At 38.3% G+C, this 20,290-nt stretch overlaps 1 protein-coding gene across 1 annotated transcript in view; it reads left to right on the top strand.

Moving 5' to 3' along the window:
• AGL (amylo-alpha-1, 6-glucosidase, 4-alpha-glucanotransferase) overlaps positions 1-20,290 on the top strand; it is a 76,312-nt gene that overhangs the window by 34,526 nt on the left and 21,496 nt on the right. The window contains exons 21-27 of the mRNA XM_003784122.2: positions 5,149-5,279; positions 9,005-9,141; positions 9,399-9,532; positions 10,347-10,522; positions 11,903-12,005; positions 15,568-15,793; positions 17,801-17,912. Coding sequence (XP_003784170.1) covers positions 5,149-5,279; positions 9,005-9,141; positions 9,399-9,532; positions 10,347-10,522; positions 11,903-12,005; positions 15,568-15,793; positions 17,801-17,912 — 1,019 coding nt within the window. The remainder of the gene's footprint in view (positions 1-5,148; positions 5,280-9,004; positions 9,142-9,398; positions 9,533-10,346; positions 10,523-11,902; positions 12,006-15,567; positions 15,794-17,800; positions 17,913-20,290) is intronic.

The raw sequence follows: 20,290 nt of genomic DNA, 5'->3' as shown, positions 1-20,290 counted from the left end.
TCACACACACACAACACACGTCTGCATCTGTCTGTATACACTCATACACACACAACACACACACGTCTGCATCTGTCTGTATACACTCACACACAACACACACGTCTGCATCTATCTGTATACACTCACACTCACACACACACGTCTGCATCTGTCTGTATACACTCACTCTCACACACACACACAACACACACACGTCTGCATCTGTCTGTATACACTCACACACAACACGTCTGCATCTGTCTGTATACACTCACACACACACGTCTGCATCTGTCTGTATACACTCACACTCTCACACACACACAACACACACACGTCTGCATCTGTCTGTATACACTCACACACACACACACAACACACGTCTGCATCTGTCTGTATACACTCACACACACACAGACAATTTCTCTGAACTATTTGGGATTTGGGACTAAGTTGCATCATACCTTTTACCATATCATGTTTTAAATTGTTAACATATTCTACCCTATGGCTGCGCTATTATTTAACCAGTCTCCATTTTTTGGACACCTAGATTGCTTATTATTCCCTCTGTTACGTCTTTGTACATTCATCTTTGCATAAATCCTTAATTATTCACTTGCTAGGTGCCAATGCATAGTACCAAAGAGTATGAATTTTTCTTTTCTTTTCTTTTCTTTTTATTAAATCATAGCTGTGTACATTAATGCAATCACGGGGTACAATGTACTGGTTTTATACACAATTTGAAATATTTTCATCGAACTGGTTAACATAGCCTTCACAGCATTTTCTTAGTTATTGTGTTAAGACAGTTATGTTCTACGGTTAGTAAATTTCACATGTATCCTTGTAAGATGCGCCACAGGTGTGGTCTCACCAATTACCCTTCCCTCCACCCATCCTCCCTCCTCCCCTCCCCTCCCTCTCCCCTTTCCCCTTCTTCTTGAGCTATAATTGGGTTATAGCTTTCATATGAAAGCTATAAATTGGTTTCATAGTAGGGCTGAGTACATTGGATACTTTTTCTTCCACTCTTGAGATACTTTGTTAAGAATAATATGTTCCAGCTCCATCCATGTAAAATGAAAGAGGTAAAGTCTCCATCTTTCTTTAAGGCTGCATAATATTCCATGATGTACATATAACACAATTTATTAATCCATTCGTGGGTCCATGGGCACTTGGGCTTCTTTCATGACTTAGCAGTTATGAATTGGGCTACAATATTTATTCTGGTACAAATATCTTTGTTATACTGTGATTTTTGGTCTTCTGGATATATACCTAGTGTACCTAGTAAAGCAATTGTAGGATTGAATGGCAGGTCTATTTTTAGATCCCTAAGTGTTCTCCAAACATCCTTCCAAAAGGAACATATTAGTTTGCATTCCCACCAGCAGTCTAGCAGTGTGCCCTTTTCTCCACATCCACACCAACATCTCTGGTTTGGGCATTTTGTGATGTGGGCTGATCTCATTGGAATTAGATGATATCTCAAAGTATTGATATGCAAAAGTTTTGATTTGCATTTTTCTGATGATTAAGGATGATGAGCATTTTTTCACGTGTCTGTAGGCTGTGCGCCTGTCTTCTTCAGAGAAGTTTCTCAAGTCCCTTGTGCACCCTGAGATGGGATCACTTGTTCTTTTCTTGATAATATGTTTGAGTTCTCTGTGGATTCTGGTTATTAAACCTTTGTCAAAGAATATGAATTTTAAGATTTAGACATGGGTTTAACTTCAGCCTCATCATTATCAATATGATCTTGGACAAATTCTTTAAAACTTTATTCATCTCAGTTTTACATCTGGAAAATTGGGCTTGTACTAGTAACTGCCTCTTAGGTTTTGTGTGGATTAAAAAGGATAACATATAAATCATTTAACACAATGCCTGGCACATGGTAAATATCAGATACGTGTTTTCTATCCTTGGTGCTAGTAAATTTACAGAAGTGGAATTTTTTTTATTAGATTACATTCATATATTTGAGGCTTTTAATATGTTCTGGTTCCCTCCAGGAAGATTATATTAATTAATACTTTCAGCTCTACATGAGAGTTTCCATCCTTACTAATACTGAGTGTATTTTATTATATAACCTGGTATTTAAGAGCATGAAGTAAAGAAACAACTACCTGAGTGTTTTGGAAACATTCAAACTAGTTTTTCTTCCTCTGTTCTCACACCACACCAATCAACACAGAAGACTTCTGTTATGTGTTTTTTCCCCTACACATCAAACGACAGACACCAGCTGGGTGTCCTCTAATTCAACTCTCTACCTGGTGGTAGCATGGGCTGCCATAGAGTGAGGGCTCAGTTTCCAAACCTGCCCCTGCCACCTTTCAGTCACCAGTCGCAAGTCAGGGCTTCTGGAATTTCTGACCGACCAGCTTCAAGTTGGGGTTCCCATGACCCCTCTTTGGGTTCAGTTAATTTGCTGGAGCACCTGACAGAACTCAAGGAAACACATTTACTGGTTTATTTTAAAGAATGTTACAAAGGATACAGATGAAGAGATGTACGGGTTGAGCTACGGGGAAATGGACACCGGGCTCCACACCTCCCTGGGCACACCATCCTCCAGGGACCTCCATGCATCAGCTACCGAGAAGCTCTGGGAACCCTGTCCTCTGGGGGTTATGGAGGCTTCATTATACAGGCATGAGTGACAACTGTGTAGAAATGTGATTGTACAAAAAGCATAAGATCCAAACCCACGAAGGCCTATCTGTTTAGATTCTTCCTGCCTCTCCATGCAGCTTTCCTGTTCCCAGAGCACAGAGCAGGATCCTTTCTGGAATGGGGTCTTTGACCCACAATTAGATTAGAGATTTGCCTTGGGCAAGTAGAAACAGGAAGACAGAAAGTCAGGAGAGAGCTTCTGTTTCTGGAGGCTACTTCTGAGGCCTCAAATGCTCCAGCATTATAACAAGGAGGATTGTAGTTAGGAGCCAGGATCCATAGACAAAAACTAATATATTAAAAAAATCATAATAATACACTGGTTTTGAATTCATGATCAGGCTCTCACTAGCTATAAGAAAACCATGGGCAAGTTATAATAGATGCAATTGTAGTACCTCAGACAGAGTTGTGAAGATTCCTTCAGTAAACACTTAGAACAGTATTTGGTACCTAGTAAGTTATTAAGTAGTAAGTATTAATAATCAAATTGGTAAATAGAAACTACTTTAAAATAACACCACATTTAATTTACTTTAAATATTAGTTAAGCTAATCTTTTTTGGTCCATTGGCCATTTATTTTATGTATTAGCCCATTTTTCTACAGTGTTCAATTTTTGTTGTTTTATAAGGCCTTTTATTGGATATTAACTCTTAATTCAGATTATTATTAGTAAGTAATTACATTCTAAAAAAAAAATCTGTGATGGAGCAGGCTTATGTTTCTTTGGGATACTTAAAAAGTGTACTTTCCTCACTACACTTCACATTATCTTAGGGCAAGGCCAAGAATCTGCATTTTAATAAGCTCCCTGGGTAATTTTTCTACAAACAGTCCATTGGCTTATATGGGTGGGGAACCTGCAGCCGTAAAGCCACATGTAGGCTTCTAGATCCTTAAGTGCAGCCTTGTGACTGAACCTAATTTTACAGCACAAATTATTTTATTAAAAGGGGTATGGCAGGGAAAGATGAAACTTTTCTTGCCACTTTTCATGCTTAAAAAAAGAGCAATCTTGAAATTGTAAGGCTGCAGATTCCCCTCCCTGCATGGCAGCAAGGTGGTGGGAACAAAGCATAGCTGACAATGACTTTCTAAGCTGAGAAGGAACTAAAGAGAAATAAGGAAGTGTAAGAGGATATGTTTCCACATAAAATGTCAGTTGTGTAAAATGAAATGTCCTGGCAGCTAGAAGCATAAGAAAGTACAGTTTCAGTTGTATTTAGGTGTGGTCAGTTATACGATCTTACTGCTAAGTGAACCCTGGAAAATCAAAGCCATAGTAGTTACTTCTGTCTGACCACTAGCAAGAAGCATCTTCATCTGGGAAAATCTTGGTTCTTTAATAAAGAAAATTCTAGGGGAAGTGCAACCTTAGAAGAGGAGAGAAGGAACTGGAGGGAAATACAAAGTCAGACCACATGATTTTTTTTAAGACAGTCTCTCTCCATGGCCCCAGGTAGAGTGCTGTGGCATTATCTTAGCTTTCTATAGCTTCAAACTCTGGGCTCAAACGATCCTCCTGCCTCAGCCTCCTGAGTAGTTAGAGCTATAGGTACACCACAGCACCTGGGTAATTTTTCTGTTTTTAGTAGAGATGGGGTCTCACTCTTGTTCAGGCTGGTCTCGAATCTCTGACTTCAAGCAATCCATCCACCTCAGCCTCCCAGAGTGTCAAGAATATAGGCATGAGCTTCCCTGCCCCACCTGAGACCACACAATTTCTTAGGTGATTAATTTTGACTTTTGATGATCCCTTTATGGGTCCTTTATTAAGTATTTTGAATTTAGGAGAACTAGCATAAAAAGTTCTTGATGTCTCACTTAGAATACAAAGGAGGAGAAAAACTAAGTCCAAAATAGAAAGATTTCTTAAAAAGTAAAAGATACAGCATCCAAAAGATTTTTCCAACGTACTTCTAATCAATAAAATTTGGCACTTCTCTAGGCATGATGGCTCACACCTGTAATCTCAGCACTTTGGGAGACCAAAGCAGGAGGAATGCTTGAGGCCAGGAGTTCAAGATCAACCCAGGCAACATAGTGAGACCCTATATCAACAACAAAAACAATTTTAATTGTCAGATAGCCATGCATAGTGGTGGGTGCCTATAGTCCCATTACTTGGGAGGCTAAGGCAGGGGAATCACTTGAGCCTGGAGTTCAAGGCTGCAGTGACCTATGATTGTGCCACTGCACTCCGACCTGGGCAATAGAGTGAGGTCCCATCTCTAAAAATAAATTTAAATTTAAAAAAATTGGCATTTGATTAATTCCTTGAATTTTTGGCATGTTTTGCCCAAATAATTATTATTTATAATATATGTTGCTTATGTTTATTTGAATGTTGAGTTCCTAAAATATTAACAGGACATTTTATAATCATAATTCAAATATTATTTTTTTGTTTCTATTAATAGCAAGTGAAATTTCAGTATACTTAATCAGTTATCTTTATTTTTCAATTCTTAGTATTGCCTCTAAATTAACTTTGGCTGAACTGAATCAAGTACTATACCGATGTGAATCAGAAGAACAGGAAGATGGTGGAGGGTGCTATAACATACCAAATTGGTCAGCCCTTAAATACGCAGGTCTCCAAGGTAAGCGAGTAGGATTGCTAGGTAGGCTTTGTGTTTTTCTCTTAGGGTCATCTGGTATCTTCCTATAGAACTTCCTGTACAACTAGTATGGGCTCAGAGTGTGACGGCTGGGGTCTAAATTATGGCTCTGCCTTTTACTCCTTAGTTGACCTTTGGCAAGTAATATAACCACTTTGTGCCCCAACTTCTACCTCTATAATATGTAAAGAGTATTATCTAATTTAGAAGGCTTTGGGGAGGATTAAATAAGACCACGTAAAACACTAAAAGCATCATGTGGCACAAAGTAATCAGTGTTACCTAGAATTACCAGTTTTCTATCATCTGCTAAGGTCATTTATAGCTCATTATATACAATTTGACCTTAATTAATGTTTCTTTTCTTTTTTGGCAGTTTTCAGCAGGGGCTGGGTTTGAACCCACCACCTCCGGTATATGGAGCCGGCGCCCTACTCCTTTGAGCCACAGGCACTGCCCTATAATTAATGTTTCTTGATCAGCTTTATTATATATAACAAGAAACAGAATATATTTGTTTGGGCCCCAAGTGAGACTTTAGGTTATAAATATACTAGTCATCTATTTTCCATCTAATTGGAATTTTTGGTTGTATATTAGTTTTATCCTGTAAAGAGAACTTACAATAAAATACTATGTAGTTAGAGTAGTTGTAACATGAGTTAAAGGGTCTAAATATTTAACTGTCAGTTTGATCCATCTAGTTGGTAATGATTTCTTAAATACTTACCTAAGAAATTAGCTTTATCACATCTGTATTCCTGGTTCATATAGTTTCCCAATTATCATGCCTCCTTTACAATTTGTTATTTTTTTGTCCATCTAGCTCATCTTTAAGGGCTAATTTAATTCTTACATCTTCCATAAATCGTTTCTTAACTATTTCTTTTGACAGTAATTTCTTTGTCCTCCAGACATTCATTGTGGTTTTTGTTATCATACCTTTTACTTGACCCTTGAAATATGTATTTATTACCTTATTTTGGTAATTAGTATAATTTTTGTGTTATTTTTTCTTTCTTTTTCTTGTCTTTTTTTTTTTTTTTTTTTTTCGAGACCGTCTTGCTGTCACCCTGGGTGAGTGCAGTGGCATCATAACTCTCTGCAACCTCAAACTTCTGGGCTTAAGGGATCCTCCTGCCTCAGCCTCCAGAGAGCTGGGCTACCCGAGCACACTGTTGCACCTGGCTAATTTTTTTTTTTTTTTTTTAGTAGAGACAGATTTTGCTTTTGTTCAGGTTGGTCTTGAACTCCTGAGCTCAAGCAATCCTCCTCCCTTGGACTCCCAGAGTGCTAAGATCATAGGTCTGCGCCACCACATCCAGCCTTTTGTGATTCTTTATCATTGTGGTTAAGAAATAGGATTAAAAACCAGACTTCCTAGGTCAGCTGTATAACCTGGGTGTAGTTAAGCTCTCCATGGCCCAATTTTCTCAATTAAAATGGAGATGATAATGGTACCTCCCACAGGGGATTATGGTTAGGATTAAATAAATTAACACATGTAAAGCACTTGGAAACTGTCAGCTTTAAAACTCCACTAAGTCGATTTTGTATATTGAGAAAGAAGGAGGTTTCATCTTCTCTGTGGTACTTGTCTTTTAACTTTTATATTAGACCTTTTACAAAGCCAAGCACATAAAAAGGTCTCAATAAACTTCTTTGAGACTTTTGTACTTTGAACGTTTTTTTCTAACACCTTTTAAACGCTAAACCTTTGAGCGTTTTTTTCTAAGAGCAATGTTTTGTGCTGTGAGTGATGAAGAAGTGTACATGTCACCAGTTTTAAGCAACCATATCTACTCCTTTTTCACTCTGTTGAATTCTCTTTACTTGACTGAAAGGACCATACTTTGGTGAGCTGCTTTTCTAGCCTGTTTTTTTTTTTTTTTTTTTTTTTGCAGTTTTGGCCAGGGTTGGGTTTGAACCTGCCACCTCCAGCATATAGAGCCAGCAGCACCCTACTCCTTCGAGCCACAGGCACTGCTCCTAGCCTGTCTTTTTAAAAAAAAAAAAAAAAAAAAGTTAAATCTGGTTCTTTACTAATTCTGTTTATCCTCCTCATGAAATGATTCTGCTCATTTTTTTTACTTTATTTTTTACCTTATATCCATCTCTTTTCCCTCTGATAGCTTACTGTTTTCATCAGCCCACAAATTACTCCCTGCAGGCCGTTAATAGTAACATCAGATTAAATCACACTTAGCCACTTCTTTGTCCTTTCTCTCCTCTAAACAAAATTCACTTGCCTACATTTTACTGTATTGTACGTTTAATCATGTTGGAATACAGGAGTATGTTTTGGGATCTTCCCCTTGCATCCTTAGCATTCAGTCAGTAATTAGAAGTTTTTGATTTTTTTTCTGTTTTCTTTGATACACCACATCTTTTTTATTCCCAGAGTTATCATCTTATTCTAGGATTGTGTAAACAGTTTTCCAACCCTTGTTACCATAAATCACTCCATTCTATAGGTCGTCATCAGAACTGTTTTCTAAAACATTGTTTTCATCGTGATGTCCCATTATGCAGCAGTGGCACTGGCATCCCTAAGCATTATGCACCTTCCATGGAAATGCTAGTGCTTACGTAGAACATTATTTTATACTGTCTGTTTTCCAGCTTTTTCATGTGGTAAGCTTTGTGTCCCAAAGACAAGATTGGGTAAGAAATTATCTTAAGCTTATTTTTTAATTTTTCAAAACAATGCTATAAAATGTAAATACATAAATTTAGTCGAAATGAAATCAGCAAAGTCATATAATTTTCTAAGGGTAATAATTATTATTTAGTGAATGACGAAAGAAGTACTATGGGTATGTCATTGGAATAATAAAATCTGCTGGGCCCAGTGGCTCATGCCTATGAACTCTAGGAGGCCAAGGCAGAAGGACCCCTTGAGCTCAGCAGTTTGAGACCAGCCTTAGCAGGAGTAAAACCCCATCTCAACTAAAAATAGAAGGAAAAATGAGGTGGATGTCATGGCCAGCACCTGGAGTCCCAGCTACTCAGGAGGTTGAGGCAGGAAGATCACTTGAACCCAGGAATCTGAGGTTGCTATGAGTTAAGCTGACGCCACAGCACTGTAGCCTGGGCAACAGAGTGAGACTGTCTCAAAAGAAAAAACAAAAAGAGAAAGAAAGAAAAGAAAAGAAATCATAAAATCTGTTATGTATGGATAGGAATTTGACTTCCAGTTACCTTCTGTTATATTACAAAGATTCCTTCCCAAGCATGTTTTACTCTCATCACCTCCACAGGTGTTCTTACTCTCTGAAACCAGTTCTGTCATTTCCTTAAATCTTGCCTGAGTATGAGGGAATCTACCACATTTAAACATGAAAATACACAGACTTACCAGTTTCCTTTTCCTAAATGCCTTAGGGCAGGGAAACCATGCCAACTGCCTTTGAATATAATAACATTAAAGTCCAAAGGAATGAACCCAGTCCCTTAAGTTATGAACCTTGGAAAGCTCTGCATAGCTCTTACGACAGTAGTCCCCTTCATTGTGGCTTTGTGTCCTGGTTCAAACCAGCATTGTCACATTTATGTCCAACCATGTGAAGTGCCATTGTGGACTCTGCTGTTCTTGTGTCTGCCACTTTATGTTTACCCCAAATCATTGGTGCAGAGTAGAGACTAGAAGCTTTGGGGATAAATTGCCTCTGTCAGTAATACAGTATGACTCATCTCTGAAATTTCAGGATTAATGTCTGTACTGGCAGAAATAAGACCAAAGAATGACCTGGGGCATCCTTTTTGTGATAATTTGAGATCTGGAGATTGGATGATTGACTATGTCAGTAGCCGGCTCATTTCAAGATCAGGAACTATTGCTGAGGTAAGTAGAGCTATATTCTAGTCTTAAAAAAAAGAAAAGGCCTAATAAGAATCATATTACCATGTTATATATAATATTTATGTTGCTTTCTAATCTGAACCATTTTCTTCCTTTCTTCATCATCTTTCAGTTTTAATAAATAGACATCCGGTTGATAGATTACTAGGTAGTGAAGCTACATGTTTAGATTTTATCTCTTAAAACACACCTACTGTGTACACATACCAAATTAACTTTTAAATTTATTTTTATAACAGGTTGGCAAATGGTTGCAGGCCATGTTCTTCTACCTGAAGCAGATCCCACGTTACCTTATCCCATGTTACTTTGATGCTATATTAATTGGTGCATATACCACTCTTCTGGATATAGCATGGAAGCAGATGTCAAGGTATATCTAGCAAAGCTTAAGTAATTAGTTATGTTTGTATAGAAACCACATATAGAGTCACTTTCTACACGCTCTTAAAAGATTAAAACATGAGGAATTACCATAGACTCATTGAGCTGAAAAAGTCTTTAGCATATAATAAATGTATTAGCATCCTTACTGTGTAGCATGCAAAACCTAATTTAAATATTAAAATCTGTTCTAAAAGCTAAGAAAACATCTTGATAGGAAAATTAAATCGTTTAATTTTATTTCTATGTATACACGGACTTACTAAGTTATTTGATACAATTTTTAGATTACACATACACAATTTTCAATCAATTAACAGAAAAAAAATATTCTGGTATTATGAATGAAATTTGTTTTTAACGATGAATTTCCCTACAATTAAACCACAAATTGAAGCATACCAGTGAGAACTACCAAATTGATTAGGGTATAATTTCAGACAGAACAAAACTACAACTCCACCATTTGGTTTACAGCAATGGACTTAAAAGCCAGCTGAGGGGCAGCACCTGTGGCTCAAAGGAGTAGGGTGGCAGCCCCATATGCCAGAGGTAACGAGTTCAAACCCACCCCTGGCCAAAAATTGCAAAAAAAAAAAAAAAAAAAAAAAAAATCCAGCTGAAATAATGGGTAAAATGAAAGCAGTTTTAAAATCTAACCAAATTGAAAATTTTTTCCAACTAGTATTACTGTTATTTGTGTAGAAAAGTCATTTTAAGGAAAGAAACCCAGTAGAATAAAACTGCTGAAAAGTTTGGTTTTTCTGCAAATAGTATTTTAAACTCCATCACTTTTGTTGCAGCTTTGTTCAGAATGGTTCGACCTTTGTGAAACACCTTTCGCTGGGTTCAGTTCAAATGTGTGGAGTGGGAAAATTCCCTTCTCTGCCACTCCTTTCCCCTTCACTTGTAGATGTACCGTACAGGCTAAATGAAATCACAAAAGAAAAGGAGCAATGCTGCGTTTCTCTGGCCGCAGGTAAGAAACCATTACGAGGTTAAGTTAGTAGTATTCACAGAGAAAAAGTTAAGGGAAAGCGATTACTTTTTAAAAGCCTGTAACGTTGTCCAAGATTTTATGTTACCACTTAGTAAATTTCATAGTGACTCAAAAAAATAATAGCCGTACTTACTATTTAATTATAGCTGTGCACCAGGCATTGTGTGTGTTTTTTATTGTTGCAGGTTAATTCTTTTCTTTTGCATGTTTCTATTCCAATTCTTGCCATGTTCTATTTTTTTAAATCAAATTTATTTTACATATTCTTTCTCCGGTATCATATTTTCCCCCCAATTTTTAAAAAGAAGCCCAACCTTGTCATTACAAAAGATCATGTAAAGGTCCTCTACAAGTTTTAAAACATAAAACTAATGTCAAATGATTTTTTATTATGTGTCTAATTGCAATCAAATGCTTTCCACTATATATAGACATAGTGTATATATGAGACAGTCTCATTCTGTCACCCTGCATAGAGAGCTGTGGCATCATAGCTCCTGGCAACCTCACACTCTTGGGTTTCGGGGATCCTCTTGCCTCAGCATCCTGAGTAGCTGGGATTATAGGCAGCTTTCAACTATATTTATTGGCATCATTTCTGCCAAGTAGATTTAAAACCTGAATTAAGTAACAAATCCAAGTAAGGAAACAGGCTAAAGATAGGCTTTTGTTTTCTTTCTAACACATTATCAGCTTATTTCTAGAAAGTGCTTAGTATTTGAGGCCACTGAAATTTAGAACTTTCCAAACTAAACCAAAAATGTCAAGTCACAGGAAGAAAGTAATAGAATTACCTTTGTGATTTCCTGATTACCCTTAATTTCTTACCTGCCTAGACCAGATAAAAAGACTTGCTGATACCCAACAACACAAATAGAAATTATTTTTTCATTTAGAATGATAAAACGTAAATATAGTGGTGCATTTTTCACCTAATTATAGGGGGTTAGCCGGGCATGGTAGCTGATGCCTGTAATTCTAGCACTTTGGGAGGCCCAGGCAGAAAGATCACTTGAGGTCAAGAGTTTGAGACTGGCCTGAGCTACATGATGAGACGCTGTCTCTACAAAAAAAGAAAGAAAGAAAAATTATCCAGGCACAGTGGTGCACATCTGTGCAGAAGGACTGCTTGCTTGAGCCCAGAAGTTTAAGGTTACAGTGAGCTATGGTGATGCCACTGCACTCTAGCCCAGGCAATAGAGCAAAACCCTGTCTCAAAAAAATTGGGGAGTTTTCAGACTCCTTAAAAATCATCCTTATTACCCCAGGTTTAGGGCAACTATTTTTTATAGTAATGGAGTTCATAGGTTTGTGTGCATTATTATGATTAACATATTACTTTGTTGTGTTTTCTGTTAGGCTTGCCTCATTTTTCTTCTGGTCTTTTCCGCTGCTGGGGAAGGGATACTTTTATTGCACTTAGAGGCACACTGCTGATTACTGGACGCTATCTAGAGGCCAGGTAGGAGAATTTCTAAACTATTCCTATGCCAAGTTTATATCTGAATGTTTTTTATATGCTTGTCAAACTTACTTTCTCATCCATCGATTCTCAACAACATTTGGGAGTATCTTTCCTTTAGGTGTTTTATTTTATTTTTCATATTGTTGATTAATAAGATAATAGAATTTCAGAAGGTTGAAAATCCTTGACGTTATTAAGTTCTAGTTCTTCACATTACAGGTCTGGTTGTTTTTAGTGTTAGCTAATTTCAATAAAACTAAAAATTCTGTAACCACTTCATTCTTCTATAATGAAGAAGTTCTAGCTCTTGCTAGATCTTTGTCTGAGTCTTATGGAAAGAATTATAATATCAGGTTTTCCTCTATTTGTTATCAGACCTTATAAGCTACAGTTTTATATTTTCTAGACTTAAAATGGTGTTTTCTTATGTCACAATAGTATGAATGAATTTATTAGAGGTTGAAAAGCTCTGTAGTGGTGCCACTCAAAGTGTGTTCCACCAATCAGTAGTGTCATCATCACCTGAGAGCTTGGAACGCAGGTTCTTAGTCCTCATGCCAGACCTCCTGAACCCAAACCTGAGGCTGGGGTGTGTGATGCTCATGGTCAGAAATCTGTATTCACAAGGTCTCCAGATGGTTATCAACAGACTAAGGAAAAAGCATCAAAATACCACTCAGCAGTTAAAAAAACTTAGCAAGCTGGGTGTGATGGCACATGCCTGAAGTCCCACTTACTCAGGAAGCTGAGGCAGGAGGGGCACTTGAGCCCAGGAGTCTCAGACCAGCCTGGGTAACATATAGTAGTACATTGCCCCCCCACCCACTGTAACAAACTTGTCAACATACAGAGGTGGTCAGCATAAGGAACTAGGCCTACTGTACCAATACATACTTGTGGTGCATGTCTGGTCTAGGAAAGTTAGGTAGGCTTATGGAGGTGGTCATTGTAGAGAGGTGGTCAACTATGGAGGTTCTACTATAGTGAGACACTATCTCCTTAAACAAAAAATAAAAGTTGTAGCAAAAAAGAATTTACATGACACGTTCTGATGCCATCAAGAGAATAACTGCAAGTTGCTTTTTTTTATACACCAAAAGTGTTATTTTTGATCCTTTTAAACTCGAAGTTTCTAGGTGGGCATCTGAAATGAACTGCATTTTTTTCCTGCTAACATAATATACAATAAGAACTTTTCTTATTAAGTTATCATTGTAGGACTACAGAAATTTGGAAGGCTGTTTTCCTCTTCCCTAAATGCTCCTACATGACTGATTTAGAAGTAAGAAGTGGAACATCAGTATTCCTCATAGTACACAGTGGTTAAGACCTTGGGCTGCAGGTCAGATTGCCAGCTTTTAATCCAGGTTCCAAACTACCAGCCGAGAGATTAATGACTCTCGTCGTGCTCTCTATAAAGTGGTTCTAAGTACATACCTTACAGGGTGTTGTGAGGACTGAGTGCACTAACACAGTTAAAATGTCTAATACAGTATCTGCCACATGCTAAGCGTTCCATAAATGTTAGTTTTTATCACTCTTGTTGTTATTGGCCTTCCCATTTTTCACTCTGTGCACCATCACAGATTTCTGCTTCTTAACTTTACATATGGCTGTCTAGATCATGGCCTGTCACCTATTTTATATAACCTGTGAGCGAAGAATAGCTTTTACATTATTAAAGTCCTATTTTAAAAAAAGAATATGTGACAAAGACCATATATGGCTCCACAAAGCCTAAAACATTTACTGTATGATCAATTATAGAAAACATTTGCCTCCCTGATCTAGATGATTCCCAGAGGATAACGTATTTGTTAGGTTAGTACTTACTGTTATAAATTATAAACACTTAAATTTCAGTAGGTTTTCACGAAGAAAATTTATTCCTTGCCTGTAGTCAGTAGGCACCTTGCCACGTAGTGATTCAGTGATGTAAGTTCCTTCTACTTTGAGGCTCTGTCATCTTCCAGGGCTTCCGTGTCCTCTTCAGGCAGCTGGCAGAGAGGGAAAGAGCCTGGGGAGACACTTGCTTTCCATACCCTGAACATGTATCAGTTCCCTTCTCATTCTGCGGCGTGGAATACAGTCCCTCGGCCACAACCAACTCTTAAGTGTGGCTGAGTGATATAGGAAGCCCATTTTGGTGGATGTGTATCATCACCGCAGGTGGTTCTGCTTCCTCCCTCTAGAGTGGTATTCAGAATCAGAACAGTTTTTAATTCACGCGTATAACATTGTTCCAGATGGTTAAGATTGGTAGTCCTCTGATCTTTTATTAGCTGGAAGCATAGAAAATAAACTTTCCTATTACATTATTATTATTTAAAGGGTAATAAGCTGAGGCATAGAATTAACAAAATTTCTGAAGGGTTTAATCAGAAAGCACTAAGGTTTAGACATTTTAAATGACTTTTCCAAGGTCATGGAGATGACAAACCTAGGAGATTTAGACTTCGGCTTTAATTCTTTTTCTTTTCTTTTCTTTTTTTTGAGACAGCATTTCATTATGTCACCCTCGGTAGAGTGCTATGGTGTCACACCTCACAGCAACCTCAAACTCTTGGGCTTAAGAGAGTCTCTTGCGTTAGCCTCCTGAGTAGCTGGGATTTTAGGCGCCCACCCCAATGTCCGGCTATTTTTTGTTGCAGTTGTCATTGTTGTCCAGCAGGCCCAGACTGGGTTCGGACCCACCACCCTCAGTGTATGTGGCTGGTAGCATAACCACTGTGCTGCCAGCACCGAGCCTCAGCTTTGGTTCTTAATCTCATGCTCTTACTAGACGGTCATACTCTCTTACTAAAGTAGAATAATACTTTACAACAAATAACCAGCTTTTCAACATGAATTCTATTTTTCAAGATCAACTTCTAATTTGTTTTCTTATGTTTGTTCTGCTCTTGCTTTCTTTTACATGTATTTAAAATAATAAAGTTCAGGGCGGTGCCTGTGGCTCAGTGAGTAGGGCCCAGGCCCCATATATCCAGGGTGGCAGGTTCCAACCCGGCCCCGACCGAACTGCAACAAAAAAATAGCCAGGCGTTGTGGCAGGCGCCTGTAGTCCCAGCTACTCTGGAGGCTGAGGCAAGAGAATCACCTAAGCCCAAGAGCTGGAGGTTACTGTGAGCTGTGATACAACAGCACTCTATCAAGGGCGACAAAGTGAGACTCTGTCTCTATTAAAACATAATAATAAAGTTCACATTTAGTAGTCACTAGATTTTGAAATACTATAAATTTCAAAAGTAGAATCCAGAGCATTGAGGGACCTTAAAAATCATCCAGTTTAGTCCCTCACTCCACAGATGAAAAAACTATACCAGAAAAAGTATGTTGCCCAGATTATTAGTGAAAAATCCTAGGCTGGAGTCAAGGCTTCTTACTTTAATTTAGTGCTTGTTCTATCATAAGAGTACTTTCTACATGAAAATGTAAAGGAAAGAGGGTAGGAGAGGAAAATGCATCCACAATATTGTTACCAAAAGTGGCTGGGTTTTGTCTTTAATTTTTTAAGTGTTTCCTGTCATTTCAAATGATCTGTGTTATTCTGTTGTTTTAGGAATATTATTTTAGCATTTGCTGGTACCCTGAGGCATGGTCTCATTCCTAATCTCCTCGGTGAAGGAACGCATGCCAGATACAATTGCCGGGATGCTGTGTGGTGGTGGCTGCAGTGTATTCAAGATTACTGCAGAATGGTTCCCAATGGTCTTGACATCCTCAGGTGCCCGGTATCCAGAATGTATCCTACAGATGATTCTGCTCCTTTGCCTGCTGGCATACAGGTAGCAATCATTTCTTTAAATACTTATTCCTGAAAAATAACTTTTAGCATCTAATATAAAAATAAATATAATTAAGAATCCTAATCATAAGAATTATTCAAATATCAGTGTTATTTGCACCTGCTGGTGCTGTGAGGCATTGCAGAGATAAGACTTGCTCATTGCTCCAAGAGTTCTCCTCGTGGTAGAAGGGATGGTTTGCACATAAATGTGGTCATTGCAAAAAGGTTTAGAGGAAGTACTAGGCAGCCCCTTGAGAGGGAGAGAGAATTAGATAACATCTAATATCTCAAACAGGATCAGCCACTGTTTGAACTAATACAAGGTGGGGCTCTGGGAGAACTTTAGAAAGTGCCTAAAATGTCACCTAAATAAGTCTTGAAAGGTGAGTAGGATTTCAGGAGAGATGGGGAGGCTGTGAGGAGACATGAGATGGAAGGAATAGTAAAGCACATATGGGATTGAAGCACAGTCAGGGGATGTGGTGCTCAGTCTGATCCGGCTTTGTGTTCAGAGCACCTGCAGGGTCCTGAGAGATTATGAAAAGGGTGAAACAGCTTGTGGAGAGTGTTGACTACCAAGCCAGGATATTTAGAGCTTTTCTTATGAACAGTGAAGAATGAACAAACATTTCTTAGTATTTTTCCCCCAATCAAGAATTGATGGCTGGTCTGAGGGCAGTGGTGTTTACAACTAAGTGATCACAGCCAGTTACAGATTACTTTGTTCTTTCTCCACTCCCACTGCTTCACTTGACTAGCCTGAAAAAAAAGAATGTGCAATGATGCCGTTCCTTTGCCTCTCCTGGTCTGTCTTTGCATTACAGTTTGTTTGGTATATATGACTGTGGGGGTAGTATCTATGTAAGCTACTCGTGTGTCCCCGTAATGTTTATTTATATCATGAACTTTCAAAGAACGTTTGTCCAAAAAATGGTTTTCCTGGCTTCTATTATTGACTGACATTCATTAAAGTGAATAGAGGCTCATCCTACCAAGCAAATATTTATTTTACACATAACTATTTGTTTTCTCATCATTTGTCAAAAAAATTTTCCATAGCTTCATAATTACCTAATTACCAGTAGAATTTTTACATTGTAGAGTTTTAATTTTATTCAGAATTTTTTTTAATGAGACATCATACACTTATAAGGACTCTGTTGCTTTTATTTAACATTCTTTACCTTATTTTTTAAAATACAATTATATTTTCCTATATGTCATCCTATATATCATATTTAGTAATTGTTTGGGTAAAGAAAACACATTCACTAGAGATCTTTTCCAAAGTTGTTGTAGATCCTCAAATTTAAGAGTACTCCCTTTGAGCATAATTTATTCCCACGACCTGTGGATGCAGATTAGTGAGAATAACAATGCCAATTTAAAATTCAGATGCTGGGCTCGGCGCCTGTGGCTCAAGCGGCTAAGGCGCCAGCCACATATACCTAAGGTGGCAGGTTCAAATCCCCAGCCCAGGCCCGCCAAACAACAATGATGGCTGCAACCAAAAAAATGGCCAGGCGTTGTGGCGGGCGCCTGTAGTCCCAGCTACTTGGGAGGCTGAGGCAGGAGACTCGCTTGAGCCCAGGAGTTGGAGGTTGCTCTGAGCTGTAAAGCCATGGCACTCTACCCAGGGGGATAGCTTGAGGCTCTGTCTCAAAAAAAAAAATTCAGATGCTGGACGACAAGCTAGGTTCATTTAGTAGCTAAGCACTCTAATAGAAACAATACAAGCTCACGAAGTTGGTTTTTATGTTTCAGCAAAATGATACATTATTTCATGTCACAGGCATGAATAGTCAAGACTATCGATGTCACCTATTCCTAAGCCAAACTGTGTTATTTGGTGTGTAAGAGCTGCTTCTTTCCTCAGCCCTACCCCAACCCCTGTTTCTGTCTCTGAAAGGAAGTATATATTTTAATATCATTTCAGTTGCAAGATTTGATGGAAGATAAAAAAAATGTAATTTCTAACAGAGATAACATCTAATATCTCAAACAGGATCAGCCACTGTTTGAAGTAATACAGGAAGTCATGCAAAGACACCTGCAGGGCATACAGTTCCGGGAAAGGAATGCCGGTCCGCAGATCGATCGGAACATGAAGGATGAAGGTACCTGAGTCGAACGGCACAGTAAAGATTTACTGACATGGTGAAATTCAACCTTGTACTTACTCGTTTACTTGATGAGTATATATCTGTGTGCAAACCTTCAAGATACAACAGTGAAAAAGCTAAACAGTGTCTGATTTCACCAAGTTCTTAATTGCTGAAGGAAAGATAAAGAAGGTTTTATATCTTTTGTCAGCTAATGTAGAAGGTAATTTTGGTGGTTGCATTTACAATGGTAATAACTTCATTTAACTGGTTACTGAGCGCTCAGACACTGTGATAACTGCTTTACCTATATTATTTCCATTTAACTTTAGTTCTTGAAGGTTGAGAATGAGTTATCTTGTTTCTATTTTTACAAAATAAAAAGACTGAAGCAGAGTAGCGCTTGCTAGCTTGCTCAGAGTTGCAGCTACTAAGTGGCTGAGGTAGGGTTTCATCCATGGTCTGTGTCAATAGCCTAGGTTTATTAGTGTACAGAATTAAAACAACTTTGCGTTAGCTTCTTTTGAGGTCCTCATATTCCTCATCTTATGGCACGCTCTCATTGCCGCCCAATGCAGTGCTAACAATTTATTTCCTTTTATTGCCTATTCCCCTTAGAGCAACAGTCCCCAACCTTTTTGGCACCAGGAACCAGTTTTAGGAAAGATAATTTTTCCACAGCTGGGAGGTTGTAGGGATAGGATGGGAGGCCGGGTTCAGGTGGCAGTGCTGAGTTCCTAACAGGCTTCGGGCCACTATGGGTCCATGGCTTGGGGGTTGGTCCATGGACCACAGTGGGTTTGTTACCTGTTTTGTAAAGCATGTATTATTTTATGGACATGTAGTTTTTTTAACTTTATAATTTTGAAAGAACTAGAGACTCAGAAGAGGTTACAAAAAAGATACATAAGAGTACCTTGAACCTTTCACCTAGCTGCTTCTAATGGGGGTACCTTATATGTACAAATGTGGTACAGTATCAAAATCAGGAAAGTAATGTTAATATGGTGTTCCCACTTTTCACCATTTTTTTTTACATTAACCTGTGTGAGTTTACACGTGTGTGTAGTTCCCAGCAGTTTGACCCCATGTACAGCTTTCTGTAAGCATGACCACAGTCAAGATACTGAACTGTTCCCTGCTCACGAAGATCTTTGTGTACCTCTATACAGTCACACACCTACCCTACCCTACCATTGGTCTTTGGCAACTACTAATCCCTTCTGCCTCTCTATAGTTGTCATTTTAAGAATGTAGTAGGTGTATAAGTGGAATCGTATAGTATGTAACCTTTCAATACTGTTACTTTTTTTTTCACTAAGTGTAATCCTTTGAGATCCATCCAAGTTGTTGTATGTATCAATAGTTTATTCCTTTTTATTGCTGAGTAGTATTTCTTTTTAGGCATATACAAAAGTTTATTTAAACCTTCATCCTTAGAAAGGCTTTTGGGTTCTTTCCATTTTTTTGCTAATTCAAATAAAGCTTCTATGTTACTTTCTTTTTTGTGTGTTTTTGTGGGTTTTCATTTCTCTGGGATAAATGCCCAAGAATAGGATTGGGTCATATAATAAGTACATGTTCTGTTTTATAAGAAACTGCAAAAGTATTTGAGAAAGGTTGTACCATTTTAAATTCTGGAGAGACCCAGTTTCTCCACATCTCAACAATATTTGATGTTACCACATCTTTTAGCTGTTATGTTAGTGGCATAGACCACTACCCGTTCTGGCTTTAATTTGTGTTACCCTAATAGCTAATGGTGAACATCTTTTCGTGTGTTTTTTCCCCACCCATCTCCACCCTTTGCTGAAATGTCAATTCACCTTTTTTTGCCCATTTTCTAATTAGAGGGCTGGTTCCTTGACTACTGAGTTGCTTGTTTGTTTGTGACAGTCTCACTCTGTTACTCCAGGGTAGAGTGCCCTGGTGTCAGCCTAGCTCACAACCACCTCAAACCTCTGGGGTCCAAACAATCCTCCTGCCTCAGCCTCCCAAATAGCAGGAACGATAGGCACCCACCACACCAGGCTAGTATTTTTCTATTTTTGGTAGAAACAGGGTCTCTCTCACTCTTGCTCTGGCTGGTCTTGAACTCCTGAACTCAAGCAGTCCTCCCACCCCAGCCTGCCATAGTGCTGGGGTTATAAGCATGAACCACCATGCCTGGCCTGAGGTTTATTTTTAATTATGGTAAAATACATATAATGTATATTTATCATTTGACCATAAAATTGATCATTTTACCATTTTTGAGAGTTCAATTAAGTTGCTTTAAGGATATTCACGTTGATGTGCAGCCCTCATCACTGTACCTCTCCAGAACTGTGCCATCCTCCCAAACTGGAACTCCGCCTAGTATATAGTGACTCCTCATTATCCCCTCTCCTAGC

Source organism: Otolemur garnettii, unplaced genomic scaffold (genome assembly GCF_000181295.1).
Source record: "Otolemur garnettii isolate 467f Iridium unplaced genomic scaffold, OtoGar3 scaffold00010, whole genome shotgun sequence".
Taxonomy (NCBI): Eukaryota; Metazoa; Chordata; class Mammalia; order Primates; family Galagidae; genus Otolemur; species Otolemur garnettii.
The sequence above is the reverse complement of the archived record's forward strand: the minus strand, read 5'-3'. Positions and strand labels throughout refer to the sequence as shown.